Below are 11,213 nucleotides of genomic sequence, written 5' to 3' on the forward strand. Positions count from 1 at the left end.
AGGAGCCCTTGGTCCCAGGAGTCTGGTAATCAAGGTGAAGGTCTGTAGTGATGAGCCGTGATGACAGATTGCTCTGGGTCATCCACACGAGGAGAGTCTGAGGAGCTGCCACAGCCCAGAGGAGCCTGAGGGCACGTGCCACCAAGTGCCACCTGGGGTCCTGGCCCAGGCCCTGGGGCCGAGGAGAACATCAGGGGAGGAAGCTGCGGAGTTTAGTTAACGATAAGGACAGCGTCAGCGGTTCTAACACGGCGGTAACGTGAGGAGTTGGTGAGGGGCCGCTACCTGTGGGTGTGAGAACTCTGCATCTCACACCGCTCTACTATAAACGCTCATCAAAGTTCACAAGTGAATCCAAATAATGGCATAAGAGAGAATAAAGTCTCTTCCTTCGGGCAGATCTAAAGAGAAAAATATTCCCCTCCGTGGGCTCCTGGGCGCCGGCCCTGATGGCCCCAATGAGAGGTCTATGTCCAGTAAGGAGGATGCTTGATGGACTTGTGGGCTTTCCCGCCTCAGGCCCCGCAAAAGGAGTGACTCTCTGGCGGCTGGAGCGGCTGAGGGGCGGCCTGGGGGGCTCCCTGCTGACCCACTTGGACCATTAGCCCCGCAGAACGGGCCTCATTTGGAAACAAGGTCTTTGTGGATGTGGCAAGAGGAGGTCACCCTGGATGGGGTGGGCCCCAGGCCCCTGGTTTTGTCCTCGAAAGGAGAGGGGGGATGATGTGAAGACACAGAGGGGCCACGGGACCAAAGCAGAGGTTGGGGTGCCACAGCCACAAGCCGGGCTGCCAGCACCCCAAGAGGCTGGAAGCAGCAGGAGGACCCTCCCTAGATTCTCCAGGAGCCCGGCCCTGGGGGTCCCCTGATCCCAGACTCTGCTCCAGATAGTGGAGAGTGAACGGGAATCGGGCTGAGGGAGGGTGGGCCAGGACCTTGCCTGGTAGGTTGTGGGGCTGGGGCTCCAGTCTGCCTCCCGGAGGGTTAGGGACCGCTCCCCCCTCAGGCCCCGGGAGGTGAGATGGCAGCTCCAAATCTGGGCCTCGGGACCCGACCGAGGACACTGGGCAAACAGCGGACGGGTGTACCTAGGACTGGAGCTTTCCAGGCCGTGGACCCTTCGTGCCCAAACCAGCCAAGTCCCGGGGAAACCAGGTGCTTGGTGGCCCTCTGGGGGCTCCAGCGAGGAGGCAGCCTGTGGGACAGGGCCAGCCCCCATTCCTCACTGGTCTCAGGAGGATCTTGGGCTGCTGCCTTCGGTGAAACCTGTGCTGAAACATGGTGGGGCGGGTGTTGGGGCGGAGGCCCTGCTCACACGCCCAGGCCGGGACACCTGGAGGATGCCACTACCTGGTGGGCCTGCGGGGGAGGGGGTGGGAGGGGGGTGGGTGGAGCCGGGCCAGGCACTCAGGGTGGCCGCCCGGTGACATGCTGAGACGTCAGATCTGTGCTCTGCGGCCTCCACCCCTCTCACTGCAGGAGGGCATGGCCTGGGCCTTTGGTGACTTTGTGTCTCAGCCCTAAAGCTCCCGAGGGGCCTCTCTGTTCCCCGTGGGGGAGGAGCTGGAGGGGCTGAGGGGCCTGGGGTTTGGGTTAGGGTTGGAGCCTCCTCTATAGGCCCTGGTCGGGCTGCTGGGGGCAGGACAGGAGCATGTGACGGTGGTCAGGGATAGGGTGGGGAGGCCACGGTGCCCCTGCTGAGCGTTCCTCCTGCAAGGCCCGGGGGCCCCCACACGGCCAAGAGCAGGGGCTCAGCCACTGGGGTCGGAGATACGAGAGGAGCCTGGAGTCTCCAATGCTGTGTGCATGTGCGTCCGGCTGTGCAGGTGCCGCGTCCCGTTCACCTGGCATCACTACATCAGGACTGACGTGTGACTGTGAAATGACACAGTACCATCTCATGGCTGTGTTTTTATTTTTATTTATTTATTATTTAAATACATTTTTATTGATTTTAGAGAGGAAGGGAGAGGGAGAGAGAGATAGAAACATCAATGATGAGAGAGAATCATCAATGGGCTGCCTCCTGCATGCCCCCTACTGGGGACCGAGCTCACAACCTGGGCATGCGCCCTTGACCAGAATTGAACCCGGGACCCTTCAGTCCGCAGGCCAACGCTCTATCCACTGAGCCATACCGGCCAGGGCTCGTGGCTGTGTTTTTAGAGAACTATCTGTGCATCTGTGTCTTGGTGTGTGTGGCTCCGTCACCATCATCCCACGTGTTGACTTCACACGTTTGCAATCACTTCCCTGAGGAGGACCCGTGGGCACAGAGGTCAGCAGGTCTGCGTGTTGTGGGCATGGGTGCCGTGTGTGTGCGGGGAGGGGCGTCTTCTTGGAGGCTCCAGGGTTTCCTCCCTCCAAACGCGCAGCTATCGCCCATCTGTTTCCAAAAGGAACCTGAGGTTGTTTACAAGAAGGAAGACACAGTCAACGGGAGGGTGACACATGGCAGAGAGAAATGTTACGTCGTTCAGAGAGCGGGTAATTATGCCGTTGACTCTGAGCGTCCCAGCAGACAAGGCAAAAAGGACCCTCAGCCGTGAAAGGAGACAGATTCCTGGGGGCCAGCTGCTCTCAGCACAGGTGCGTGTTCAGAAGGCTCTTTCTGACGTCAGATAGAGAACGTCCTTCCAGATTGCCTCTAGCTGGGTGCTCTTCCCATCCCCCCGCCCCCCAGAGCAGGGTCCCTTGCACAGAGGAGGCTCCTCAGGGCAGCGGCTGCTCCATAGGCACCTACTGGCTCTGAGTCCACTCCACCCCAGCCTCGCTCTACCCCTCAGCCCCAGCTTTCAATCTCAAGCCCATTTTAAAACCTTTTTGTATTAAAAAAAATCTATAAATTCATATATCTTAGAATAATTGTATTGAGGCCAAAGTGTCCCTAACAGTACAAAGTATCAGGTTCCAGTAACACCCGTCGATTGAAACACACCCACACGCAGCAGAAGCCATTCCAGTATTTGTTTCTCTTTTCTTTCTGGAAGTTCGTACTGTCTGACCACTGTCACCATCACCAGCCCACCTGCCGCTGCAGCCCCCAGTCTGCCCTGTGTCTGTGAGTTCGGTTATGTTTTTGTGTTTTTAGATTCCACACGTAAATGAGCTCACGCGGTATGTACTTCTGTTGAAGAAGATAAAGGGCATGTTAGACGAGATTTAGCCACATTAGATTTGAATTATTCAGTTTTACCTGCATTTGGAAAAGATCCATTCATACAAAGGCCTGGGAAGTTTTCCCGAACGTGCTCCACCTGTTCTCTGAGGGGTCCTGGGCTAGCCGTGGGCAGCTGCAGGGTCAGGGTGAGCCCAGGGCTGAGGCCTCTGTGGAAGGCAGGCCTGGACAGACCGTCCCTGAATACAGAGCATCTGGACAGACAGAGCGTCCTGGACAGAGTGTCCTGGACAGACAGGTGGACCTGGGCAGGCCCGTGGGCTGGGCCCTGCAGGGCCAGCCTTGCAGGAGCTGTCGCTATTGTGACATTGCCCTGGAGGTTGATGAAGATGTAACCCCACAGAGCTGTTGGCTTGGAGCCCGAAGTCACATGCTGACATGCTGCCTCCTGCAGGTGTTTGTTTACTTGAAGCCATTTCACAGCACAGACCTTGAAGTGAGGAATGCGTGCATGTTGCTGGGTGTTTAGAAGAAGATTAATAGATTATTTGTAACTCCTTAATGAAAACATTACGCACGCCTCGCAGCCGGCTCTGTCCTGCTCATTTCCAGGCTGCTAATTGCCGGGGCATATACGCTCTATTGAGAAATGCAGGGCCATCCATACTCTCAGCCACATTCATTAAAATATAATTGCTCTAATGAAATTCTTATGGAATAAGGCATAGTTCAAACAAAGCATTGCCTTCCTAAGGGTTGATTTTCCTGGCCAATTACGGAAATGACTGCGGAATATCTAGCGTTACTTCAATGGGTTTCTCCTGGTAAATCCATCAGAGGGAACATTCCAGAATCTCGCGGGGCTCACTCGGGCTGTTGGGACCTCCCAGTTTCACCTTAGACACTCTCCAATGGTTAAAAACTCCGCAAAATAGCCCTGGCAGGCGTGTCTAAGTGGTTAGTGCATTGGCGTACAGACTGAAGGGTCTCAGGTTTGATTCCTGGTCAAGGGTATGTACCTGGGTTGCAGCTCATTCCCTGCTTGTATGGGAGGCAACCAGTCAATGTGTCTCTCTCACATTGATGTTTCTCTCTCTCTCTCTCTCCCCCCTTCCTTCCTCCCTTCCAATAGCTCTCTTAAAAAAATAAAAAAACTGGAAAAAATATCCTCAGGTGAGGATTAACAAAAAAAATCTCCAAAAACTCCACAAAATAATGCAAACCCCAGTGGCTCTCTGGCTCCCCCTGGAGGTGAGATCTGGGGTGGCTCTGCTTGCTGTGAGGGTGTGTCCAGGACAGAGATGGGTACCCTGGAAGGAGTCCCCAGACCTCTGACCAGACTCCCTGGCTTAAGGAGGCCGGAAGCTGGGTCGCCTCAGGTGAACTGGTTTGCGATGCAGCCAGGAGGCCAGAGAGCAACTGCCTCCTCTCACCAGTGGACCTATTTTAAAAAAATGTTTAAAAAATTGATTTCAGAGGAAGGGAGAAGGAGAGAGAGACAGAAACATCAATGATGAGAAAGAACCATCCATTGGCTGACTCCTGCACGACCCCCACTGGGGAATTGAGCCCGCAACCCAGGCACCTGCCCTGATCGGGAATCGAACCTTGACCTCCTGGTTCATGGGTCGACGCTCAACCACTAAGCCACACTGACTGGGCTCCCCAGTGCTCTTTTTAAAGCAAATTAATGAGAAAGGAGCTGGTGTTAAAATTGACCTTTCACACCAGGATGGAGCCCTCTTCTCGCCTCAGCAAGGCCCTGGGCTCCTCTGGGACTGTTGCCCGCCTACAAAGAGGGGGACAGCACACACTGTGAACGGGGTCAGCCTCAGGTGCCCCTTCCTTGCTGGGACAGATTTGATCATATTTGCTACGGGATTCCCATTTTTGAAAAAATCTGATTGAAACGATTTGGCAAATGGGCGGGTCAACCTTTGTCCCTGTTCCTGCCGTAGCCCGTGCCCCATGGCCCCAGGCTGTCCCCACAGAGCTAAAGCACAGACCAGCCACCCCAACCGTCCACCCCCGGGGCGCCCTGTGAGCCCACTGGGCAGGTCCCGCTCCCGTGGTGACAGGCCAGCGTCACAGGACAGGAGCTGTGCGCCTGGCGCACCGTCTTCAGCTCTGTCCACGCCAGCGGGGTGACAAGTTAGACTGTGACCATCTCCCGCTGGTCTGAATCTTGTCTGAGGCCAGGCAGCCGGCAAGTGGCAGGAAGAGGGTTGGCCATGCCATCTGCAGGTGAGGCTGGTGGTCCTGGCTGTGGTCTTGCTGGCTGGGACCCCTGAGGGCAGGCCTCTGGCTTGCTCCTTACGGTGCCCTGTACTCAGCCAACTGATGGTCTGAGGCCAGGACGTGAGAGGTCCCCTGCAAGGGCACCTCTTTACCCAGCTGCCTCGCCCTCGAAGGCTCCCTTGTTGGTCCCCGTGTGCAGCCTGGGCTCCAGGAACTGCAGCGTGGCGGCCTCCTTGGAGGACAAGCTCAGAGACTGTCTGCCTGTGAGCTCAGTGCTCAGGCTCCGAGATGACCATGGGTTTAAGCACACAGCACTGGGACGTGCTCCCAACCTGTGAGCCCAGGTTTTGCCTGGGAGGTGCCAGCGGCCGTCCCCATGCCCCACGCCTGCCCCCTTTGGAGTCCGACAGCCACACTGAGCACACACGGGGGCCAGGCCCTCAGGGACGGAGCCCTGGCCGCTGTCTCCTGGCAGAATCTGGACGGAGAGCCCAGTACCTGTAGAAGCCCGGATGTGACAGCCCGAGGGGCATCTGCGGCATCTGACCCTGCAGCGGGGCTGGGTGCTCCCACAGGCTCCCAAGGGCTTTCCCCCACAGAGGGCTCCTGGGGCACCTGGACATGAGCTTCTCGGGGGAGCCCTCTCTGAGGAGGGAGGGAGGGTAGGAGGGAGCTGACAGGAGTAGCAGGTGGTCCTAGTCAGGTGACAGGTTGATGGTTTCCTCTGCCCCCCTGACGGGCTGGGCTGGTGCCCGCCCGGAGGCCTGCAGCCAGGCTCTGGTCTGTGGGTGGATGGAAGAGGGTGACCCGCAGCCTGTGCCCAGCCCTGCCCGCTAGGGAAGGCTCCCAACCTGCACTCCGCCCCTGGTGACAGCTACGTGCTACGTGCATGGGCTACACCGTCCCACAGAGATTTGAACAAGACTTGGGCAGCAAGATCTACAAAAGTCTGCCCCTCTCCAGCCTGTGGCACTATGTCCTGGGGCAAAGAAGGGGTGTTGAGGGCAGTTCTGGGCTGGAATCCCCACCTCTAGGCTCATGTCGGGGGGCGGGGGGCCATTGATCGGGGGAGCGTCACAACCAGGCTCCCCGGGCCGATTGTGGAATGCGGGGGTCCAGCTCCGGTGCAGCCCTGGGGCCCAGTGGGGTGTCGGCAGCCTCCCCAGCCCCCGGGCCAGTGGCTGGTCTGGGGCCACAGTGCACACAGGCTGAGGTCTGTCTGGAGTTTGCTGAGCAAACACGTCACTGTTCTCAGGTTTCTGTTTCTCTGGGTGGTGATGCCCTGCCCTGGGGCCAGCCCCCAGCCCGCCCCACGCCTTGGCTTCTCCCTCCGCCAGTCATCACCTCCCCCGCCCTCCTTTTATGGAAGGAAACTGAGGCCCAGGGACATTGCCAAGGTCACTGCTAATTAGTGGCAGAGCTGCTGTGGTTCCATTACGACACCGCCTCCCACAGCAGAGGCAGGGCTGGGACGCCAGCCGAGGGCCTGTGCCGACGTCTCAGCAGATCCCACACTCCTCACACGTCTGTCTCCCACCTCAGGACCCCCCAGCCAGGCGTGGGTCCCCGGGCCAGCCTCTGCAGGGAGCCCTGCCCACCCCCTGCCCCCTCAGGGGGAAAGGGTTCCCGTGTCCTGGCAGAAGAGCCTGTGGGCTGTGGGGCAGGCGTCAATGCGGGAAGCCCGAGGGTCTTAGGGCTCCCTGGGGAAGGGGTGCATGCCTGCTTGGGGGGTTGTCACACAGGGAACTGGATGGAGGCGAGGGGCCGTGCCTGGCAGCGTTCTCAGCCTCAGCGATGTGCGGCAGGCCCTTCCTGGGGGACCAGAGCTCTGGGGTCTTGGTGGGGTGAGGCGCTCCAAGGGCACCCGAGGGGCGGGGTGGCTGCTGGGCCCAGTGGGCCAGACCCCTGCAGGGCCAGCGGCCCACAGAGCGGCCTTCGTGCTGGGTGGGTGGGCAGGAGCCCTGCAGGGCATGTGCACCCGGTGGGCAGGCCCCAGGTACTCCGTGTTTCTCGGCTGCATCCACCCCACCCATCTCTTCCCACCCCGTTTCTTCAGGAAATGGTTTGAAGCGAAAACCTGCGTCTTTTCACCAGAGCTGGGAGGGCAGGCTTAGGTGGGACTCCCCACCCTCACCGGCGAGGGGGTCGGGAACCATGGGAAGGAGGTGGCCTCACAGGAGGCAGTCCATCCCTCTGTCCCTCGGGCAGCCTTCCTGCAGCCGGGCTGCAAACCTCCCCCTTCTCCTGACTCGGGGACATGAGCTAATCCAGGCTGTGAGTGCGGGACGGACACACCAGCAGGGGGCTCACCAGGAGTGGGCTGGGGGCAGGCGGCTCAGCCTCACTGGAGGATCTGTATGTATAGGGACCCGGTCTCTGCCCCTCAAAGGTGGGCAAATTTCGGAGCCAGGTGCTGGGACTCGACCTCCTGCAGCCACAGAGGAGCAGGAGGTTCCCAGGGCCCTGCTCCGTCAGGCGCTGCCACCGCCTTTGTTATTTATGCCCCGCCTTGTTCCGAACAGGGATGGCATGCTCTCAGCAATGCAGGCCAAAGTCAGCCTGACAAGGTGGCTGAGCCCGTTTCCGCTCCTCCCTGCTCAGCACGGCTCCGGACCCTGGGCCAGAGCGGGAGGCACCAGAGGAATGCGGGAGGGACAAGAGGTCTGCGCCCAGGACTCCGAACACGAGGACGAAATACCAGCTGGGCCCTCATAGCCCACCGGCCACGGGCAGAGCGACCAGCCCTGCCTTCTCCAGCCCAGGTGGGCTCCTCCGCCCTGACTGACCTGCCTGCAGAGAGATGCCTGGAGCCAGGCCAGGAGAGGGACGGGCCGTGGGCCCCGGCACAGGCTGGGCGAGGGACCCATCACAGGCGGTTACCAATAGGTTCTGGTTGGGTGCAGACAGGATGGGGCATGGGGAGCTGAATATGGGGTGCCTTGGAGACACCCCAGAGGAGGAGCCAGGTGAGCAATGGGACACATGATGGAGGGTTAGCTGCATAGATGGTGGGCGAGCCCTGGACATGAGTGAGACCTGCTGGGGACCAGACCGGCAGAGGGGTGGAAAGGACAGGCCTGGGCCTGGACGAAGCCAGCGTCGGGACCAGGGGGACGGCCACAGGTGCGGGGCTGGACCCCTCCGCCTGGGCCTGCAGTTCAGCTGCCCCTGCGACGAGGGAGAGGCCAACCGAGTCAGGACACAGGGAACATCCCTCCGCAGCTGGGACCCAAATTAAGGAGAAAACAAAAAATTTTCAAAACCGGCGTTTGTTCTTTGTCTGCCATTTGTTTCTCCATTTCATTTGTTTCTCCATTTCATTTTCCTTTTTCTTCCAAATCTTCACCCAAGGATATTTTCCATGGATTTTTTTTTTTTTTGAGAAAGAGAGAGAAACATCGATGCGATAGAGCAGTGGTTCTCAACCTGTGGGTCGCGACCCCTTTGGGGCTCGAACGTCCCTTTCACAGGGGTCGCCTAAGACCATCGGAAAACACATATATAATTACATATTGTTTTTGTGATTAATCACTATGCTTTAACTATGTTCAATTTGTGACAATGAAAATATATCCTGCATATCAGATATTTACATTACGATTCATAACAGTAGCAAAATTACAGTTATGAAATAGCAACGAAAATAATTTTATGGTTGGGGGTCACCACAACATGAGGAACTGTATTAAAGGGTCACGGCATTAGGAAGGTTGAGAACCACTGCAATAGAGAAACATTGACCAGTTGTCTCCCACACGTGCCCCAGCCAGGGCCAGGGATTGAACCCGAAACCTAGGTACGTGCCCTGACTGGGCATTGAACCCACGACCTTTCAGTGTATGGGACAGCACTCCAAGCTGCTGAGCCACACTGGCCAGGGCCTTGTAGTATCTTCACGTGGACCCTTTTAGATTATTGATCATCATTGAACATGGTGAGTTCTCTTTAGACCTTCCATTTGCCAGGAGTTCACGTGGGTGATGGCCAAGGAGTGTTCCAGAACCAAGGGAGGGTTCCTGGGTCAGCAAAGCCTCTCCTGTGCACCTCTGAGCACCGGGTGGGACTGCTCACCTGGACTTCTCCCCAGCCACAGAGGTCAGCCGTGCAGGAGTCACAGGGGAGCCCTCCCCACCCCACCTCACCGGCAGGCCACTGTGGAGGTTTCCGTGTCATCTGTGACCCCCCAGAGCCCATGTCCCCGACCCCTGCCCGACCCTCCTGCAGCAGCCCTCTCTGGGCAGGGCCCCATCCCGGCGCAGGCTGTGACCTGTGGGCTCTCTTCCTGTGTCTCCAATGATGTTGGTATTTTCACTCCTCCGAGCCTGTTGTTCCCAGGTGGTTTCAGTGAGGACAAAGGACAGAGGCAGCTGCTCACTATTTTAAGGTCCAAGTCTGCATACGTGTTTTTCAACGTTTATCAAATTATATCTAAGTCACCTGTGGCCCGAGATACGTGGTTGTCAAGGGGACGTGTCTGGTCTTTACTGCGCTAGTGAGAGAGGACCTGTTGGTCGTGGCAGCAGACTCAGGGACCCCGACATCACCAGCTCCGGGACCAGGTGCGTCCCAGCCCCTCCCGCGAGCGCCGGACACCGCCTGAGCTCAGTGCTGCCCCCTAGCGGCTGTGTGGGCGAAGCTCTGCCCCACGTTGGTCACCTACTTGAGAAGCGGTGTTTTGTGGGGTCGTTTCCCACACGGACCTTGATTCAAGGTTCCTTCTGTGGGGTCCAGACTCAGCCAGGCATGTTGTGGTCTCATTCCCGATGTGCGCGGGTCCCTGGTCCAGGCTCGCAGAGAGAGCAGCCCTGGCCTCCTCCTTCCTAGAGAGTGGGGCCCAGCTCGGCCGCCTCCGCTGTCCCAGCGCTGCTGACGCTGTGAGCTCGTTCTCCCGGCTCCATGGCCCACGGCTGAGCCGACTGCCGGCTCACCCACCCAGGCCGCGCCCCACGGAGGGTCACGGTGCTCCTAAGGTCCGGCACCTTCTTGGTTCCCAATGAGAAGGACTTCATTCTGCATCCCGGCCTGGACATGTCCCGAGAGAGCCCGAGGTGGGCTGCGGCCAGGTGCTTCTGCAGAACGGCTATGCCGCACACCAGGCCCAGGTGTGCAGGGAGCCCTGGGTGTGAGGAGGGACAGTAACGGACCGGACCCAGGTCCCTGAGGCCCCGCCAGCTCCGAGCACGGGGAGAGCAGACGGAGCCCTGCCCCTGTGGTCGGTGCTCCCAGGGGTGGCGCGCAGACCTCTTTCCTAAATGACCCGCACACGTGTCCACAGGGCCCGCTTGTGCGCGGGGGCCGTGGGGCGGGCGACGCCTTCGGAGTTGGCAGGTGGCGAGCCCGGCAGACCTCCTCAGGCGGCCGCAGGAAGGCGTCCCAGCAGGCCGGTTTGGACGGCGTCCGAGTGGGGTGAGGAGAGAAGGGAGTCTGGTAGCAGTAAAAACAATAATAATGAAAATGTCAGAAACGCAGCCAGCCCTTCAGGACCGTTTCACTCGTCAGGTTGTTTTTCTCTTTTATTACTTGGCCCGATTCTCTCGCGCAGGTCGCACCCTGACTCGCCGACATTCGGGCCGGACGGCTCGGCAGTGGGCGTCCCCTGTCCCGGGCCCTGTGGGTGCTGAGCAGCACCCTGACAGCTGCCCACCCGAAGCCAGCAGTCCCCAGACGTGCAGAGCCAGCGGGAAGGCATCTTTAGATTCCGGTAACCCCGGCCCTGCTCCCGGCCCCCACTCCTCTCCACCCTCCCGAGCCCTCCAGTTCCCGACACCTCAGTCACACGTGTGATATCCCCTCCTCAGTTCTCAGAAGGTCTGCTTCGAACCCAGGAGAAATGACTAAGGGACGGGCCATAAACCAG

General features: G+C 58.9%; 1 protein-coding gene across 1 annotated transcript; it reads right to left on the reverse strand.

Moving 5' to 3' along the window:
- Positions 1–2,023: 2,023 nt before the first annotated feature.
- LOC111827680 lies at positions 2,024–8,069 on the reverse strand. Its single transcript, XM_023761172.1, has 4 exons — positions 8,055–8,069; positions 7,667–7,834; positions 3,197–3,635; positions 2,024–2,403 (listed from the first exon to the last, which is right to left on the reverse strand). Exons 1-4 carry the CDS (start codon positions 8,067–8,069, stop codon positions 2,246–2,248), a joined length of 780 nt encoding a protein of 259 aa, XP_023616940.1. The 3' UTR covers positions 2,024–2,245.
- Positions 8,070–11,213: the final 3,144 nt, after the last annotated feature.

The sequence above is a fragment of the Myotis lucifugus genome, unplaced genomic scaffold, assembly GCF_000147115.1.
Source record: "Myotis lucifugus unplaced genomic scaffold, Myoluc2.0 scaffold_200, whole genome shotgun sequence".
Lineage (NCBI taxonomy): Eukaryota > Metazoa > Chordata > Mammalia > Chiroptera > Vespertilionidae > Myotis > Myotis lucifugus.